Source organism: Ictidomys tridecemlineatus, chromosome 8 (assembly GCF_052094955.1).
Source record: "Ictidomys tridecemlineatus isolate mIctTri1 chromosome 8, mIctTri1.hap1, whole genome shotgun sequence".
Taxonomy (NCBI): domain Eukaryota; kingdom Metazoa; phylum Chordata; class Mammalia; order Rodentia; family Sciuridae; genus Ictidomys; species Ictidomys tridecemlineatus.
This window is the reverse complement of record NC_135484.1, coordinates 18,938,503-18,959,936: the sequence shown is the minus strand read 5'-3', so window position 1 is coordinate 18,959,936 and position 21,434 is coordinate 18,938,503. Positions and strand designations below refer to the sequence as shown.

General features: G+C 34.7%; 1 protein-coding gene and 1 pseudogene across 1 annotated transcript in view; both read left to right on the top strand.

The window, feature by feature from the left end:
* Positions 1-21,434, top strand: part of Adgb (androglobin) — a 172,141-nt gene that overhangs the window by 90,340 nt on the left and 60,367 nt on the right. Inside the window, exons 21-25 of the mRNA XM_078018948.1 lie at positions 506-641; positions 1,239-1,379; positions 3,543-3,636; positions 7,531-7,665; positions 8,193-8,346. Coding sequence (XP_077875074.1) covers positions 506-641; positions 1,239-1,379; positions 3,543-3,636; positions 7,531-7,665; positions 8,193-8,346 — 660 coding nt within the window. The remainder of the gene's footprint in view (positions 1-505; positions 642-1,238; positions 1,380-3,542; positions 3,637-7,530; positions 7,666-8,192; positions 8,347-21,434) is intronic.
* Positions 10,265-10,623, top strand: LOC101971985 (type III endosome membrane protein TEMP pseudogene; annotated as a pseudogene).

Sequence of the window (21,434 nt, the reverse complement as noted above, 5' to 3'; positions counted from 1 at the left end):
CTTGCTTAAGTACATGGATCATATTTTTATCTTACTCTATATCTTCTCAACCAGTTTAACACTGTATTGTGATTGGATATTTATCATAAACTTATGGCAGTAATGAAGTTTTATTAAATTAGAAAAAAAGAAAATGATAATTTGATCTTTATTAGGTGAGTGAGGCTTGGAAGAGTCTTCTGTTACCTGGGTGTGGTAATGCACACCAGCAAGCCCTCCCTGATACAGGAGGATTGTAGGTTCGAGGCCAACCTCAACAATTTAGTGAGACTCTGTCTCAAAATTAAAAAAAAAAAAATCAAAAGGCTAGAGATGTATATCTCAGAGGTCAGTGATAAAACACCTCAGAGTTCAATCCCAAATACCACCCCCGCCAAAAAAAGAGTCTTCTGTTAGATTGTATATATATTTAAAAAATGTTTTTTACATATCATTAAGATTCTATGGCCAGGTTATGGCATTTGTTTGGTTTCAAAAATGTATAAATGCATTTTATCTTTTTCAGGTTTTTTATATTTCTTTATGGCGTTTAATGAAAAAAGCTCAAATGGCAAAGCCTCTCTCAAACTTTAAATTTGCATTCCGTGCTATGGTCTTGGATGTGGAGTTACTTGATTCTTCCTTAGAGGACGTTTCTTTAGGTATTAATTTTAAATACTTGACCAAAGAATCTCTATCCCTATAGAGATAAGTACTTGGTAAAGAATGCGCTTCAGGCTTTTGTGGTGTAGGTTGAACAGATCTACGTGGATATGGTCACAGAGGTCAAGGAGTTCCTAGGATCTGCTGAGTATCCTTCCTAATCCCTGCCACACCTACTTCCAGAATTTCACCATTTTATTTTCTCCTAACCTTAAAAAGATATGAAAGCCACTCCTTAGATGGCATCATGTAAGGAACTCTAGGAAGACCCCCCAAACCAATTGTCTTTACTTCCCCCTCTTCCCACATGCAATCTCCATTCCCACCATTTTTATGCTTCCTTTCAGTTCTCACGAAAACCTCTGGCTCTGTGCACAGAGCAATCTCTAATAGTTCACTGAGGTATCCCTCGTTCACGTGTTTCCCTTCTCAAGAACGTTCCCATTCTGAAACAGACAACAGGCAGCATTCAATATAATGATAAATCCAGCATGGTGGCCTTGGACATGTCAGAGGGTTTAGTAGGCAAAAGCATTGAAATTTGGGGAAGGGATTAAATATGGCTTTTCTGTCCAGAGCTTGTTTTTCTTTTCCAGCAGAATGGATAGATGCTAAATTTTTTTTGCCATCATCAAATGACAAAGAGTATTCTCCTGAGGAAATGGCAGCGGCAATTAAAATTCAATCCATGTGGAGAGGGACTTACATTAGATTACTTATGAAAGCCAGAACACCAGGTATTTTTTGAACACGTATAAAATGAACTGGTGTGTATAAGAATAACTGTATTTATGTGTGCTAATTGAAAATATCTAAGAATCAGTCGTCCTACTTTATGGCTCTGCTAATTAATTGTCATTCTATAAATACTGAAATTACTTGAGGTCAATAAGCGTGTCAACACTCACTCTCCTGTTCCCCAAACTTAGCAGAGTGCCTGACACAGAGCACACAATAAATACTTGCTGAAAGAATGCATGAATAATGAAGGAACAAGGGAGTGATCAATTTTGTTTTCAAATCCTTTGCAAATTCTTTCAAAGGAGGAACTAATCTTTCTCTCAATACCTAACCAGTGACTATCAGCGAGCTGTATCACTCATCAGTTAGAGATTTCTACATTTCTAGAGTGGATTTCAAATGAATGAATGAATGAATGAATGCATGAATGAATAATAAAGAAGCCTCCATATGAGTAACCACTTTGAGAATGCATGAAATGCATTTTAAGTGTATTCTGAGATTTATTAAATCAAATATACTTAGTATTTAAATTTTATGTGAAAATGTGTATATTACAGTTTAAGAGAAAAGAGTAGAAATTATACTTAATTATTTTGTTGTGGTATCTCTGTCAGAATGTTGATAGGAAAATACCTCCAATAAAATTTTTTGGTTATCTTGAAAAATATTTGTTATATTTGTTATAAAAACATCTCTATTTGAAACATTTAATGCCAATAGTCAAAATATTCATGTAAGGAGCCAAAACTATACAGAAACACCAAGGGAAAAACGTTCATTGCTTAGTTTTATGACAGAAAATATTACAATTGCCTGATTTTAATTTTTTCTATTAGAAAAATATATGTAAATGTATGATAAAATGTATGATAAAATATACTTTTAGTTGCCCATATATATTCTAAAATTAAATTCATACAATGATTTATTTTCCCTTTAGAAACTGGAAAACTTGAGCCATTTAATAATGTTCTTAGTGGTATTTTCATTTCTTTCACTCACCACATATTTATTGAGTAAATCTCATGAGTGAAGCACTGTTGTAGATTTTGGCATTATAGAAGTCAGTGAAACAGACAAGATTTCTGCTTAATGAGATTTATGTTCCCATTTACATTAAGTATATATACAGTAGACAGGTAAATATCTTGCAATATCAGTTTTAGATATATATGGAAAGACTGTGTTTTAGGCAGCTTTTTCTCTGCTGTGACTAAAAGACATAACACAAACAATTTTAGAGGAGAAAAAGTTTAGCGGGTGGCTCACACTTTCAGAGATCCCAGTCCAGAGATAGCCAGGTGGATTCTTTGGGACTCAAAGTCAGGCATAACATCATGACTAAAGAGTATGCCAGAGGAACTCAGCTCACGTGATCATCAGGATGGGGAGACAGAGACTCCACTCACCAGATACAAAATATATACCAGAAGGGCATGTCTCCAGTGCCCACCTTCTCTAGCCATACACTACCCACCTTTGGTTCCCACTCAGTTAATCCTATCAGGAGAGAAATTCACTGATTGGGTTAAGGCTCTCATAACCCAAGCATTTCTCCTCTAAACTTTCTTGCATTGTCTCACACATGAGCTTTTGGAGGACACCTCGCATCAAACCATAACTCTACAAAAAAAATTGAAGTAGGATAATTACAAAAAGAATGTTGGTTTGTGACACGTTAGCTGTAGGGTGCTGATTATGGGTTGCATCTTTCCTACAAGAACACCTACTTTTAAGCCATTTGTGGATAAATGCAGTAGATTAAGCATTACTAGAATCCTATTAGCTCTTGTTCTTTAGAAAAAAAATGGATTGAATTGCTTTTTCCGGGATGAAGATTTTCCATAAGAAACGTCTGGTGTGACAGAATCTCTCCATACATAACCCTTTTGATGAGTATCTTCCACTACATCAAAAAACAGTTTATGATCTTCAAACTAAAGATGAAGGGAAAATAGCATAATGTGGTGAGCAGAGATCTTACCTAAAAGTTTATAGTTCTACACTTTACACATGATCTTTTTGGTTAATAAGCTTCTGAGTTTGGAGCTGTCTTGTGAATTTCAAAGTCTTCATCTGTGCAATGAAGACTGCGAACAAGATGATCTTTCAGGCATCTCACAGATTTAATATTGTTATTTTTATATTATTTTTAGAGACAAAGGAAAATGCTAGTGTTGCAGATACACTTCAAAAAGTTTGGGCTATGTTGGAAATGAATTTAGAACAGTATGCAGTTTCACTCTTAAGGTAAGGCACCATAGTGACATTGATGTACTTCAGGGTCCAGTTCAAATGCTACCATACCTGTTGAGTTTTCCCTGAATCATTACAGTTAGAAAAACCACTGCTTTTGAACTTCCACTACATTTTATCCAAAATATTTCACTACAGTTTATCTAAAATATTGCTACTTTTTGTTTGTGTCTTAATTGTACATGGCTAAAACTCTAAATAGAAAAGCAGAACAAAGCCTCCTGAAATCTTATTGAACCAAGAAGACAAAAGTTTAGGATCAGGTAAGGGAGATGTCCCAACAAACAAAGTAATCAGATAAAATCCCTAGAAGACAACAGGGGCAAATTGGAAGCAGATTGAGCCTTAAGAAAAATTTATTCTAACCACAAGTCTGTTCCAAGAGATAGGAAAATCTGAATAAAATAAAGAGAAAACTATTCATGTATATGTAATTTTAAGCCTCACCTGATCCAGATATTGGAGGTGGCAGAAAAAAAAATCCTATTATAGTTGGCTATGATATGACTATTATGGAAATGCTCAAGAACATAAAGAAGAAAGAAAGAAAAACTAGATGTAAAGTTTAGTACTTTTATTAATAAAATATAGTAAAACAGAAAGTGTATACTGGAACATTTTAATATTTGAAAGCAAGAGTGGATATAACAGCAAATTAGGCAGAAGAAGAGATCAGATGTACTACAAGACAGGTCAATGCAAAGTATCCAACTGGAGCAGGCAAGAATGTAAAAGTGAAAAATGAGTCCAAGGGACTTGAGGAACACACTCATAGAGTCTAGAGTATATGTAATTAGTGACTGGAATGCAAGAAAACAATAGCTGAGAACTTCCAAAAGCTGATAAAAGACAACAAGCCATATTTCTAAGAGAATCTGCAGACCCCACGTAAGAAAGACATAAAGAAAACTGCACCTAGACTCTGTGTAATCAAACTGCTGAGAACTAGAGATCAAAAGACAAGCCTTAAAAGCAGCCAGAGTAATAAAGCATTCTATCTTCAAAGGACAAACAAACTAATAGCTATATGCAGGAATAAGCTCATGGCAACAGTAATGTAAGAGTCAAGAGTTGGTAAAATCTTTTTAAAAGTTCGGAGGTTCTAGCATTTTTCAGAAACAACAAAAGGGATAATATAGTTGAGACTCCAACAGGACAAAGGTGCATGATGTGTTCTTTATTATGATGCAATTTAGCTTAACTAGTGGATTTAAGGGAAGATGTGTTTTTTTGTTTTGTTTTTGTGGTGCTAGGGATTGAACTCATGGCTTTGTGCATGTGAGGCAAGCACTCTACCAACTGAGCTGTATCTCCAGCTGATTAAAGGGAAAATAAGGTGAATTTCCAGAAAAGGGGAAAGGAAGGAATATTTCCCAACTCTTAACCACGATCTATAACTCAACAAGGACAGTAAAAAAAAAATGAAATTGCAAACAAATCATCCTCTTGAATACAGATGCAAAAAAGTAATAAAATATTAGCAAATCAATATTGACATTATCTAAAAAGAATACTGTCCCCACATTCACAAAGACAATAGCAGATTAATGTTAGAAGATTAGCTGTTTTAATTTACTACATTAACAAAATAAAAAAGAGACAAAATATTAAGTCATATGGGTAGGTTCAAAGTCAGCATTTGATACAAATAGAATACATTCAAAATTAAAAATAGCTTTAAGAAACTAGAAATAGAGAAATCCTTTTTAATATTTTAAGGTATCTAGTATTTTTTTAAAAGCAAACTCACAAATTTAAACTAAAAAGTCCATTGTCAACATGATTAGCAGTGAAATTTTTGAAAGTTTTCCCTGAGATTGGTAATGAGACACAGATATTTGTCCGGCCACTTACACTCAAGATAGTTCTGAAATTCCCACAAGGGTGTAACAGCAATAAAGTAAAGCGGAAGTCACTAGGGCCCTAAAGGAGGAAACAAAACTTCCACTATTAACAGGTAATATGATTATGTATGTAGAACACATCAAAAAATGTATAAAAACTGTTAGAATTAACAAGAGAATTGAAGAAAGTTGGATATAAGACTAATATAAATTAAAAATTGACTTTATTTGTGGGTAAGAGAGAAACAGAAAATTATATATAAATACATTTTGCAATTTTACAATTTGTTTCTGCAAATTGTATATTTTACATTTTGCTTCTGCATTGTGGGGCTCTCCTGGGAAGATTTCTAGAACCCAGGGGTACTTAATCTCTGAGCCACATCCCCAGCCCTTTTTATTTTTTATTTTGAGACAGGGTCTGACTGAGTTTCTTAGGGTGTCACTAAGTTGCTGAGGCTGGCCTTGAACTTGTGATCCTCCTGTCTCACCTCCTAAGCCACTAGGATGACAGGCATGTGCCATTATACCCGCATACACAGGAAGATTTCTATCTAGTCAGATCTTACACCTAATTTTCATGTAAAGGGCATGCTAAGGAACAAGTTCCCCTGTAAAGAAGTGGGGTCAATAAAAATCTGACTAAATTAAGTCTTAATTATAATTAATTATAGATCTTTTACCTCTATTGTGGATGTCTTTATGGGTCATTCACAATATTCCACATGGTACATCAAGATTTGGATGACCTTATATTTATTAGGATTTCTTGAGTTAGATGAAAACACACACAGAGTGTGGGGGGAACAGAGACAGTTTAGAAAGACTCAGCCTCACCCTTACTTTAGAATGGTGGGAGGTTTCATTTCAGTACTCCACAGGACCTGCTTTGTTCTTGTGTTGGCTCAACCAAAGCCCATGTGTAGATTGGGTCAGTCCCATCTGCCTTACAGCAGTGTTCTGCATCAGCAGACCACCACATTTAATTCCTCTTATGGTGATCATGTCATTTGCCATTCACATTCAGGTGCTTTGACAAGAAAATATGGAGAACTATTAATATTTATGCCAGGACTATAATAAGCAGAAGTCACCTCTACTCCAGGCAAACCTTACTCTTTGTTCTTGTTACCATTTTAAAAGGCTTTATAAACCCCTCCAGGTAGAACCCTGCTAATTTTCTCCCATCTCCAAAGACTGAGGATCAACTGGCTTACATGAACTCTGTCCTCCAGAAGGGCTCCATGGCTTTGCTTTCCACTGACCACCAATGAAACCATCTGCCTTCTGGGAGCCAAGAACATCTCTAGGTCTGAATTGACCTCTAATAGAGAACCATTTTCTATGTCCATTATAGCCTCTATCCCAGAAAATACCTGAGACTTTATATAAAAGAGCCTATATTGCTGGTACTACAAAGGCTGGATCTAGATTTTGGTAGGGTGGGAGGAAAAAGACCCAAGAGGAGCCATCACATGAAATTCTGGAGTATGCCAGTCTTGCAGGGGGCAAACATGGACAGACTGCAGTCTATAATTCTTTTAACCAGCTGCATTCACCACTCCCTTATATAGCAGAAATCATGCAGAAGGAAAGCTCTAGTACTCTTCCCTTGTTCATGGCTTTAGTTCTTTTTGTTTTTGTTTTTTTAGTCTATTTTTCATATTAAATTCCATTCTGGTCTCTTATTTTCTACCTCAGTTCTAGATCATTTAGTGGCTAATACCTAAAGCTGGTTTGCCTGCTTCTGATTTCCCCAGCTATAAACTCAGGTCTCATTTTCCACTGATGAACTTTGATTACCACCAATAACTCTCCCTTGATCTAGAGTTCAGACAACTTAGGGTGCCTTCAAGAGACATCTTTTAGGAGTGACTTGGGATGGGCTCCTTTACCTTGGCACCAGGTATGGCTCACATGGCCACACTTCGATTAAGGACTCAATCTATCAAACCATTGCCTGCACTATTTATTCTCTATTTAAGAGTTTATTTTAAAAGTAGTCTTTTTTTCATTTATACTCAATTTACTTTTACATTTCTAGACTAATGTTCAAAAGCAAGTGCAAATCAATTGAATCTTACCCTTGCTATCAAGATGAAGAAACTAAGATTTCTTTTGCTGACTATTCTGTGACCTATCCAGACCAGCCACCAAATTCTTGGTTTATAGTATTCAGGTGAGACTATTATATAGTGGTGAATTATATCATCTTTAAATGGCATACAGTATTTATATCTGAAGAGTTTTACTTATAGTAGTAAAAGTAGACTAGTAATAACTCAGTTTATAGTTTGCTTTCATAAGTAGGTTAAATTTTTCCACATTTGTTATGGGGGAATAATATAGATATCCTTATCTATGTTCCTTTCATCAAAATATGATGATGTGAATTTTATGGTCACATTTAGAAATATGATTAAAGTAATATAACACATTAATATGCTTGTAGTATAGAAATAGATTTCACTTCTGAGCAATAGAATATCAGCTAAAAATAACAAATTATATATAAAATGGGATTTCTTAATGTAGTTAAGATTTATATGTCAAAATAATATAATTAATGATAATTTCTAAAGAAATAATATGTGAACCTTTTAGTTAGTTGGAACTTTATTTAAACTTCTAAAAAATTTTCTTGGCACTAAATCTAATTTCAAACTTTAAGACTCAAGTTTTAAGTCCATAATTTTGTGATTGCAGAGAAACATTTTTGTTTCCTCAAGATATGATTTTGGTCCCTAAAGTCTACACTACACTTCCAGTCTGTATACTACACGTTGTTAATAATGACACGATGGAACAAGTGCCAAAGGTTTTCCAAAAAGTGGTACCTCACCTTTATACCAAGAATAAGGTACGTGTAAAATTAATTCTCCCCATGTGATATAACAGTGGTGAAGACTACCAACTTGGAATAGAGGAACAGGGTCCTGTGTTTTCTTGGTACGATTCCTCTTTATTTGACAGGGGGAGGTGGTTAATGTGAATTACAGTGCATCCTTTACCTCTTGGACCTCTCACTTTTTCTCCCAAAATATTATAAAAAGAAAGCATTAGATATTCTAATTACTGAAATCATTCAAACTCTTGAAGCAGAAATGAATTATAGAGCCCATTTTAGTCTTATCCCCAAACCAATCAGTTGGCATCTCTGTTTCTCACTGAGTTTTTATTCTACTCATAAATATTTCAGAAGATTGAGATTATACACCCGTTCACCACCCCCATTAGTCCTTTCAAAGGCCACGTAAATTCCTTTGGCATCAAGAAACAATGCTCCTGATAAATGAAGGATAGACCCTGATCTCTGATCTCCCCTCAAACCCTATTTCCTCTCCGCATATTTAAGTCTTATGTTCATGTTTTTAATCATTCCCTCTAACAAGGAATCATGACAAAGGATAGTATATACCTGGACTGGAAGCCACAGGATCTGTTTTAGCTCTCTCCTTCCATTCTTGAGCTGTATGGTTTTGAACTTCTTCATTTTTCTGTTTGTGTTGAGGTTGTATTTTACTTCTGAGATTCATTTCAGTCTATGATTCCATGCATTACTTTGTGTAAGACAGATAGATATAGCTAACATATTTGTAGGAATGCAGAGATAAATTAAAAATATATTAACAGTATAAAAATGTAATAGTTATTTTGAACTGTTTTGGGAATTTTAGGAAACTTTACCAAAGTCAAAACAATAAAATCTTTATAAAATCATTTAATCCAGTTGATATATGTGTGTATATATATATATATATTTTAAGATATCTTTATACATATGTATGTATACATGTGTGTATATATGCATGTGTGTACACATATATATGAATATATATACACACACATGCATATATACACACATGTATACATACATATGTATAAAGATATCTTAAAAATAATTTTTATTATTTTCACTGATATTCATTCTAATTTAAAATCTTATATGTCTTTATTAAAACCTTAACATTTTAAATTATTTTACATGAGATAAACTTTTTTGATTTTATAGTCAGATCTTACTAAATTTGAACACATTATTAAATTGCAATTTGAGCTTAAATTTTTACTTTGAATTAAAGGGGGCAAGTTTCACATTTATACTTATGAAAAAATATGAAAAACAATATTTTTTGTGGGACGTTATCTATTTGGTATTATAAATTTAAACATAATTTTATAACACTTCATTAAAGCCAATTCATCAGTATGTTATTTTATTTGTATTTAGTTATTTTTATTTATATTGATTATTTTATCTACTTTTGAAAATATATTCATGTCTCACTTAAAATAGAATAACTTGGTAATAAAATCAATTTCTGTACATTAAACACATATTTATAAACTTTATTTAACCCACAATTCCTTTTATATTATAGTTAAGTTCCACTAAAAATTATAGTATAGTTGGCTCAGTGGTCGAGTGGCCCTAAATTCAATCCCAGGCACACCCCTCCCCTCCCCCCCCACAAAATGATAGTATTATGAAATTTACTTTACTTATAAATGATACTTCCCAGCAGCAGAACTCCTGTGCCAAAACAAATACTGCAGAAGAGAATCAGCTCTTCAGTAACAAATTTGTCTTCACACAAATTATGGATATTTTGTGCCTGTTTATCAAGTTTGACTTAGATTTCCTTTTGGATAGAAATAGCTCATTTAGACCTGTCCGAGTTCTGCTGTCCTAGCCGGAAGCCACTTCTGTGCCACAGACTGTGCCCAGTTCCTGAAGAACAGAGGCATAGGCCTCTGGCGGAGGTCAAGGCTCACTGATGCCAGCAGGCCCTTCCTTGAATGAGACTAACCAAAGCCAGGTGGAGCCCTAGGACCTCCTCAAGTATCAGCCACAACCCCTGGACCGGGCACTGTGGGCCAGGTGTGGCCTGTGTTGGTAGGGATTGTTCTGGGGGCTGTGAACTTCTCTGTGATCCTTGCACTTGCTGCCAAATTTCACCTCTGCCGCCACTACCATGCCAGCTACTGACACCACCCACTGCCCAGAACAGGAAGTGGGAACCGCTCAGGGGTGGGTGAAGATGAGGACAAAGATGGTTTCATTGAGGACAATTACATTCTGCCTGAGGCTGGTGAGCTGGAGATGGAGGGATGCAGGGACCAATTCTCCCTCTGAGCCCTGATCTTTGGATACTCCCTCTTCCCTCCATGCCTGGCAGTTTTAAGGACAGCAGGTGCTAAATGGGAGCCTCAAGCCTCAAGGACAGAAGGGAGAAGGACTTAAAGGTTGACCAGGAGCAGCGCAATCCTCTCCTTCCTGACACTAGCCACCAAGTGACAATGACTTTCTCTTACTTAATAACTCTAAATGACTCTCTGCGGTACCTGGAAAAAGCCTAACAACCCTATGAGTATGGAGAAAGGCCCTCTGTGACTGGCCTCCATGGGCCTCTTGGTTTCCTCTTTTGCCTTCCCCTACTTTACTCCCTTCTTAATTAGATGAAGTTTCGGTCAGGTTGTTCCTTGGCCTGGGCTGCCGGACCCTTTTCTAAGTCCCCTTTGATAGTGATGAAAATCCTATCCTACAGACTAGAAATAGTTAATTTAATTTGTGATTAAATTTAAAAGTTCAAGAAAAAATACAATTTTGTTTAAAGGTAGATTCTATCAAAGGGATAGATAACATCAGATTCTACAAATAAGCTCTTCTTTGCTAGATAAGTTACTAATATTAATCATCAGTGCTTAATTTTGGAAGGGACATTTAAATAATATTTGAACCAAATAAGAATATGATGTTTAAAGCTCTGGTATCTGATTGTGCAGGCTTTAATTTCACCTGTGTCTCTGAATCTAGTCTTGAGGAAAGACCTGGTTGAGCCCTGACGCTCTGGACACTTACCAGTGCCTATACTCTACAGCATACTCTAAGGGAGGTCCCCTCCCAGCCCCACCGTCTCTGGAAGATGGACTACTTATTGCAAGTTCCCCATTTCACCTTATGTGCATTGGGAGCTGGGAGAGCTCTGACCAATCTCCATGAACATCACAAGGAGGGACCAGGACCCCTACCAACATCTGCATGTGACTAATGGGAGCAAAGGAAGGTCTCCAATGAGCCTGTCTTTTGGTCCTTTGGGATTGCAGCTGTTAATGTAAACAGCCTCAATATCATTCAAACTTGTCTCAAGGGACCAAAAGACAGGCTCATTCATATTCATCACCTCCAGGACTTCATAAAATTGGAAGAAATAAATATAATAACAGATGTGCATAAATCAATATAAGAACACAAGAAACATGAAAGAAAAAATATCATCTTCAAAGTAAAACATTAATTCTCAATAAGCCGATCTCAACTGAAGGAAATCTATGAGATGCCTGAAGGACCTAAAATAATGATCCTAAAGAAATGTAGTGAGATGCAAAAGAATACAAATAAACAGAGCTGGGGACATAGCTCAGTTGGTAGGGGTGCTTGCCTTGCATGCCCAAGGCACTGGGTTCAATCCCCCACACCACACACACACACACAAAAATGCAAATAAACAATACCAAAAAATAAGGAACACAATGCAGGATATGAATGAAAAATTTACCAGAGAGGTAGAAACAATAATTTTAAAAATAACCAATCATAAAACTCAGAACCAAATATTTAGTCAATATAAGTGAGAAATTCAACAGAGAGCATCCACATAGAACAAGCATAAAGACTTCTGGTACTCAAAGACCAGTCTAACAAACTAACACAATCAGACAAGTGAAAAGAAAAACACATTTAAAAGAATAAAGAAAGCCTACAAGACATATGGGACATAGTCAAAAGACCGAATAAAGGCATTGTGGAAATTCCAGAAAAGACAAAGAAAAAGAAGAAGCCATTGAAAACTCATTTTATAAAATAATGTCTGAAAATGTCTCAAAACTTCAAAGAGAGATGGACATCCAGATCCAAGACTCTCAAAAGACTCCAGCCAGATTCAATGAAAACAGACCTACACCATATTGTAGTCAAAAGGTCAAAAGGACAAGACAAAAAACATCACAAAATCAACAAGAAAAAAAAGTCAAGTCAAAGGGAAGGCCTGTGACACCTAGAGTAGATTTCTCAGCAAAACAAATAATAAAACAAAAAAAAAATGCTTAGAGGCCAGAAGAAAGGGGGAAGATGCATTGAAAACATTGAAAGAAAAAACTGCCAACCAAGAATATTATACCAAGAAAAATTATCTTTCAAAACTAAATGAGAAATGAAGTCTTTCCCAGATAAGCAAAGTCTAAGGGAATTCATCACCACCAGACCAACTTAAATACTTAAGGGCATTCTACACCAGAAATGAAAGGATAATAACTACCATCTTAAAACACACAAATATACCAATACTCTCTAGAGCAGACCATGAAAGTGAAAGGGAAGAGAACTAAAACTTAACATGTCAGAAAACTACCAAATCACAAAAAGTAAATAATAAAAGAGGTGTAAAGGAGCAAAAAATATACAAAACAAGCAGAATACAATTAACCAAATTACAGGAATATGCTCATACTATCAATAATATTCCTTAGTGTAAATGGACTAAAATTAACTAATCAAATGACATAAACTGGATAAATGAACAAAAAAACCACAAGATCTAAATAAATATGCTGCCTACAAAAACTCTCTTCACTGTTAAAGGTACACACAATAAAAGTGAAGGGTTTAGAATAGATAAATCATGCAAAACTGTAAAAAGAGACAAAGAAGCTTATTATATATTAGTAAAAAGGTTAATTCAATAAGAAGATATATTAATTATAAACATATATGTTCTTAGGATCACCTAAGAACATAAAGCAAATATTATTTAACCTGAAGAAAGAGATAGACTCTAATGAAAGGATAGTGTAGAACCTCAATACCTCACTTGTATCATAGGAGGGACAATTAAAAAACATAAACATCTGAGTTGAACCATACTATAGATAAAATGGACCTAACAGGATTTACAGAACATTCCATCCAATAGCAGTAGAATACACATTCTTCTCATTAACACATCGAACATTCTCCAGGATAGATCATAGATCGTATATTAGGTCACAAATCAAGGCTCAATAATTTTTTAAAAATAAATCATATCATGTATCTTCTCAGATTAGTATTACAAATCAACAAGAAGAATGGAAAATATATAAATAAGTAAAAATTAAATAGCATGTTCCTAAATGACCAATCAAAAATGGAAGAAATTAAAAGGGAAAAAAACTTTATAGAAATTAATGAAATTGAAAACAAACATACCAAAATCTTTGGGATACAGTAAAAGCAGGACAGAGGGAAATTTATACCAATAATGCATACACCAAAACCTAGAAATGTCTTAACAATGTAACAAAGCACTTGAAAGACCTACAAAAAGTCAATAAAGTTAGTGAAAGGAAAGAAAGAATAAAGATCAGAGAATCAATCAATCAAAACAAAAAAGTTCAAATGATCAGTGAACAACAGAGCTTTGTTTGTTTTGTTTTTTTAAAGGATTAATAAAATTGACAAAACTTTAGTTGGACTAACCAAGAGAGAGAGAGAGAGAGAGAGAGAGAGAGAGAGAGAGAGAGACTTCAAATAAAGTGAGAGGCAAAAAGGAGACCTTGCAACTGATACCACAGAAATATAAAAAATAATAATAAGAAGAAACTACCTTGAACAATTAAGTATATGCTTCAAAAACAGAAAACCTAAAAGAAATAAATTTTAAAATACATACAACCTGCCTAATTTGAATAGAAGAGAAACAATCTAATATTAATTATAAACATATATGTAATGAGATTATAATAACTAAAAATTATTTAAAATCTCTCTTCTATAAAAGTCTAGGACCCAATGGCTTTAGAGGTGCAGTCTAGAAAACATTTAATGAAGAACTAAGCCCAATTCTTAAACTGTTCACAAAAATTGAAATGGAAGGAACTTTGCCAAACTCTTTTTATGAGACCATCATTACCCTTATACCAAACACCCAACAACAACAACAACAACAAACTACAGATCTATTTCCTTGATGAACGTAGATGCAAAAACCCTCAATAAAAATATTAGAAAACTGAATTCAACTGTGTATTAAAAAGATCCTATATACCATGACCAGTAGGATTTGTCCGGGGACAAAAGGATAGTTCATCATACACGAGTCCATAAATGTGACACAACACATCAACAAAATGAAAGAGAAAAACATATGATCACTTTAATCAACACAGAAAAAGCATTTCATGATAATTGATATCCCTTCATAAAAGAACTCTCAAGAAATTAGGCCTAGAAATAATCTACCTCAAAATCATAAAATCAAAATATAGTATAATCAGACAGGTAATATACTGAATGGGGAAAAACTGAAAGTGTGTTTCCTCTATGATTGGGAGCAAGACAAGGATATCTAATTTATCTCTCTTATTTGATATATTACTAGAAGTTTTACCACGAGCAATTAGGCAAGAGAAATAAATAAAGGAATCCAATTAGAAAAGATGAAGTTAAATTATCTGTGTTTGCAGATGACATGATTCTCTAGATAGAAAAGCCTAAATACTCTAAAAATTGTTGGACCTTACCATAAATAAATTCACCAAAGTAGCAAGATAAAAAATCAACAAAATAGTCACATTTCTGTACCCAAATAAAGAACCTGTTTAAAAAGAAATTAAAGCAATTTCATTCACATCAGCTACAAAACAAATAGACTTAGGAACAATCTTAACCAAGGAAGTGAAAGAGCTCTACAATGAAAACTGTAAAACACTGAAGAAAGACATTATAGAGGACAGCAAGAGAGAGAGAGGAAAGAGGGGAAAGAAAGGAAGACAGAAAGATAGATAATACATGTTCATATTCATATTCATGGATTGGAAGAACTGATATTGTTAAAATGACCAGACTGTCCAAAGTAATCTAAAGGTTCAATGTAATTCCCATCAAAATTTCAATGACTTTTTTCACAGAAATAGAAAAAAAATCCCTAAAATTCCATAAAACAACAATAACAAAACAGAATAGACAAATTGATACACAAATGAGAAAAACAAACAAACAAAAACCTAGAGGCATAATGCTTGTCTTCAAAACATAATACAAAGTTCTGGGTACTACAACAATATGATAGTAGCTTAAAAACAAACCCATAGAATAATGGAATAGAATAAAGAACTCAGGAATCAATCATGCTCATCTGCAACTGATTTTTGACAAAGGTACCAAGAATATACAGCGGAAAAGACAGTTTCTTCAATTAATCGTGCTGGGAAAACTGTATGGCATATGTGGAAGAATGAAACTGGATCCCTTTCTCTCACCATATACAAAAATCAACTAAAAATGGATCAAAGCCCCAAATCTTAAATCTGGAATATGAAATTATTACCATAAGAAAATGGAGGAAACACTGCAAGACAATGGCATAGGCAACGATTTTTTACATAGCACAGGCAACCAAAGTAAGAATAGAGAGATGAGAGTATATCAAGTTAAAAAGCTTTCACATTGCAAAGGAAACAAGAAGGAGGATTGAAACAATCTACAGAAAGAGAGAACATATTTGCAAATGATACATCCAACAAGGGATGTATATGATGACATCCAGAATATACAAGGTACTAAAACAGCCTGTTATGGTTTAGTTATTAAGTGTCTCCCAAAGATCATGTGTGAGGCAATGCAAGAAGGTTTAAAGGAGAACTGATCGGGTATGAGAGCCTTAACCCAAGCAGTGAATGAATTCCCTGATGGGAATGACTGAGTGGAAACTGAAGCCTGGTAGGGTGTGGCTGGAGGAGGTGGGTCACTGGGGACATGCCTTTGGCGTACATATTTTATATCTGACAAGAGGTGTGTGTCTCTGATGTCTAATCATCATGTGAGCTGCTTCCCTCCACCACACTCTTCCACCAAGATGTTCTGCCTCACCTTGAGCCCAGGGGAATGGAGCCTGCTGTCTATGGATTGAGACCTCTGAAACCATGAGCCCACAAATAAACTTTTCCTCCTCTAAAATTGTTCTTGTCAGGTCTTTTAATCACAGCAGTGAAAAAGCTGACCAATACACAGATGAACACCAATAAAAAAAAACCAACTAAAAATGGGCTAAAAAAATAACAGACAATTCTCTAAAGAAAACACACAAATGACCAACAAGTATGTAAAAAAAGCACTCAATTTCAATAATCATCAGAGAGATCCAACTCAATATCACAATGAAATATTATTTCATTTAGAATGAAGTAGAATGGCTATCATCAGGAAGACAATAACAGATGCTGGCAAGCATGCAGAGAAAAGGGAATTCTATTCTTGTACTCTATTGGTGGAAATGTAAAGTAGTATAGCCAATATGGAAAACTATTTGCAGATTCCTCAAAAAACTAAAAATAGAACTCCATATGATCCACTGATTCCTTTACTGGCCATATATCCAAAGGAGGTGACATTTTTATTCCCCTCAAAGAGATGTGTGCACCTTTTTCCTGTTTCAGCAGTAGTCACAATGACCAGTACATGGAATCAGCCTAGTTGCCCAGTTATCCTTTAGCAAGAAGAATGGATAAAGAAAATGCAATATCTTTACACAATGGAATGCTATTCTGCAAAAAAAAAAAAAAAGAAAGAAAGAAAAGAAAAAGAAAGGAAGAAAAGAAAAAGAAAGAAAAAGAAAAAAGAAAAGAAAAAGAAAAAAATGAGAGAAAGAGAAAAATAAGTTAGTTCTTGACCTCATAAATTCATGTTGGTTTTAGAAATCTGATTTCTTCTTCTTTTGGTTTTTCATGAGGCATCCTTTTTATCATCTGCTGTACAACTTTGGTAAAAAATCATTATTAAATATTAAACTTACTAGTCCTAGTTTGCAGGTACATTTTAATTAAAAAATAGAATAGTTTGCTCTCTTTCTTTTCATGATTCTTCAAGACCATACAGTATGTTCTAGAATACTCAGCTATGAGATTTCTCAATTCTTGGTACCTTATTATGTAACTCTTTTATTCTAATAGTTCTAAAGTCATTTAGCATAGCCAGCTCCTGTCTTATAATCCTAGCACTGGTTTATCTTTGATTTTCACTTGCCAATATCTCTCAGATGATTCTCTAACTTTTTTTCTCTTAAAATTACAAACACAAGAGTCAATGTTTTGTTCTTTAAATGCATTAATACAGTAAACTCAAACATAAGAATAGCAATAAATCCGTGCATATTATACTTTGTGAATAAATAGACTTTTGCATATGTAATTTTTATTTGTCCCAAACATGATATCAAGAGTTTCTTATCATTATTGGAATTCTCATCTCATTATGAATATTGGATTTCTGGCTGATATCCCTAGATAGCTACTGAGATTTTATCTATTCATTCTAGATTGTTTGTATACAAATTTTTGTTTCTGGAAATCTAAAAGCATCAGAGTTTCCTCTGTAACAGAATAACTGGAAGACAACTCTTTTTATTCCTTATTAGGATCATTTAGATTTATAAACCCTGAATTTCTTTGAAATTTTACATCTTGTTATATCAAGCTGTGATTAATTGATTCTTTTGACCAAATATCCAATTACGTTGAACCAAGCTTTTATCTATAATGAAGTAGTCAATTTCCTATATTCTTTAATAGTCTGTTTTCTCCAATCTCAAGAGCTCATCTCGGTATACGAATCCAGGCTCACTGGAATCAGATGCACTGTTATTTCCATAGCTTTCATAGCCATCTCAAGTGAACTCCACTTATGAATTCTTGATTTCTTCATCTCAGTATTTGAGAAAGATGTGTCTTTGAGAGTGGGAACTCAAATAAGAAGCCATTGAGCTATTCCAGAATGATGTAATCATTTTAAAATTTGCCTTAGGAAGCATTAGGGGAATTAAAAGAAAGCATAGAACTATCTATCACAATAAAGTACTTTATTTTATTTTTAAGGAACCACACACAAAAAAAAGTTAATAATTTTCCTGAAAAAATTTAAGATGATACTTTCTTTTTTTTTTATTGGTTGTTCACAACATTACAAAGCTCTTGACATATCATATTTCATACATTAGATTGAAGTGGGTTATGAACTCCCAATTTTACCCCAAATGCAGATTGCAGAATCACGTTGGTTATACATCCACAATTTTACATAATGCCCAATTAGTAATTGTTGTATTCTGCTAACTTTCCTATCCCCTACTATCCCCCCTCCCCTCCCCTCCCCTCCCTTCTTCTCTCTCTACCCCATCTACTGTAATTCATTACTCTCCTTGTTTATTTTCCCATTCCCCTCACAACCTCTTATATGTAATTTTGTATAGCAATGAGGGTCTCCCTTCATTTCCATGCAATTTCCCTTTTCTCTCCCTTTCCCTCCCATCTCATGACTCTGTTAAATGTTAATCTTTTCTTCCTGCTCTTCCTCCTTGCTCTGTTCATAGTTGCTCTCATTATATCAAAGAAGACATTTGGTATTTGTTTTTTAGGGATTGACTAGCTTCACTAAGCATAATCTGCTCTAGTGCCATCCATTTCCCTGCAAATTCTATGATTTTGTCATTTTTTATTGCTGCATAGTACTCCATTGTGTATAGATGCCACATTTTTTTTATCCATTCATCCATTGAAGGGCATCTGGGTTGGTTCCACAGTCTAGCTATTGTGAATTGTGCTGCTATGAACATCGATATGGCAGCATCCCTGTAGCATGCTCTTTTAAGGTCTTCAGGGAATAGTCCGAGAAGGGCAATATCAGGGTCAAGTGGTGGTTCCATTCCCAGCTTTCCCAGGAATCTCCAAACTGCTTTCCAAATTGGCCGCACCAATTTGCAGTCCCACCAGCAATGTACAAGAGTACCCTTTTCTCCACATCCTCGCCAGCACTTGTTGTTGTTTGACTTCATAGTGGCTGCCAATCTTACTGGAGTGAGATGGTATCTTAGGGTGGTTTTGATTTGCATTTCTCTGACTGCTAGAGATGGTGAGCATTTTTTCATGTACTTGTTGATTGATTGTATATCCTCCTCTGAGAAGTGTCTGTTCAGGTCCTTGGCCCATTTGTTGATTGGGTTATTTGTTATCTTATTGTCTAATTTTTTGAGTTCTTTGTATACTCTGGATATTAGGGCTCTATCTGAAGTGTGAGGAGTAAAAATTTGTTCCCAGGATGTAGGCTCCCTATTTACCTCTCTTATTGTTTCTCTTGCTGAGAAAAAACTTTTTAGTTTAAGTAAGTCCCATTTGTTGATTCTTGTTATTAACTCTTGTGCTATGGGTGTCCTATTAAGGAATTTGGAGCCCGACCCCACAATATGTAGATCAGAGCCAACTTTTTCTTCTATCAGACGCAGAGTCTCTGATTTGATATCAAGCTCCTTGATCCATTTAGAGTTAACTTTTGTGCATGGCGAGAGGAAGGGATTCAGTTTCATTTTTTTGCATATGGATTTCCAGTTTTCCCAACACCATTTGTTGAAGATGCTATCCTTTCTCCATTGCATGCTTTTAGCCCCTTTATCAAATATAAGATAGTTGTAACTTTGTGGATTAGTCTCTGTGTCCTCTATTCTATACCATTGGTCCACTCGCCTGTTTTGGTACCAGTACCATGCTGTTTTTGTCACTATTGCTCTGTAATATAGTTTGAAATCTGGTATCGCTATACCACCTGATTCACACTTCCTGCTTAAAATTGCTTTTGCTATTCTGGGTCTTTTATTTTTCCATATAAATTTCATGATTGCTTTATCTATTTCTTCAAGAAATGCCATTGGAATTTTGATTGGCATTGCATTAAACCTATAGAGAACTCTTGGTAATATCGTCATTTTGATAATGTTAGTTCTGCCTATCCATGAACAGGGTATATTTTTCCATCTTCTAAGATCTTCTTCTACTTCTCTTTTTAGGGTTCTGTAGTTTTCATTGTATAAATCTTTCACCTCTTTTGTTAGGTTGATTCCCAAGTATTTTATTTTTTTGGAGGATATTGTGAATGGAGTGTTTTTCCTCATTTCCGTTTCAGAAGTTTTGTCGCTGATATACAGAAATGCCTTTGATTTATGCGTGTTGATTTTATATCCTGCCACTTTGCTGAATTCATTTATTAGTTCTAGTAGTTTCTTTGTAGACCCTTTTGGGTCTTCTAAGTATAGAATCATGTCATCTGCAAATAGTGATAATTTAAGTTCTTCTTTTCCTATTTTTATGCCTTTAATTTCTTTCGTCTGTCTAATTGCTCTGGCCAGTGTTTCAAGAACTATATTGAATAGAAGTGGTGATAGAGGGCATCCCTGTCTTGTTCCAGATTTTAGAGGGAATGCCTTCAACTTTTTTCCATTCAGAATGATGCTAGCCTGAGGCTTAGCATAGATAGCTTTTATAGTGTCAAGGTATGTTCCTGTTATCCCTAGTTTTTCAAGTGTTTTGAACATAAAGGGATGCTGTACTTTGTCGAATGCTTTCTCTGTGTCTATTGAGATGATCATATGGTTCTTATCTTTAAGTCTATTGATGTGGTGAATAACATTTATTGATTTCCGTATATTGAACCAGCCTTGCATACCAGGGATGAATCCTACTTGATCATGGTGCACAATTTTTTTGATGTGTTTTTGTATTCGATTCGCCAGAATTTTATTGAGGATTTTTGCATCTAGGTTCATTAGAGATATTGGTCTGTAGTTTTCTTTCTTTGAGGTGTCTTTGTCTGGTTTCGGAATCAAGGTGATGTTGGCCTCATAGAATGAATTTGGAAGAGCTCCCTCTTTTTCTATTTCCTGAAATAACTTGAAAAGTATTGGTATTAATTCTTCTTTAAAGGTTTTGTAAAACTCCGCTGTATACCCGTCCGGTCCTGGGCTTTTCTTAGTTGGTAGTCTTTTAATGGCTTCTTCAATTTCATCCATTGATATTGGTCTGTTCAAATTGTGTGTATCCTCCTGAATCAGTCTGGGCAAATCATATGACTTAAGAAATTTATCGATG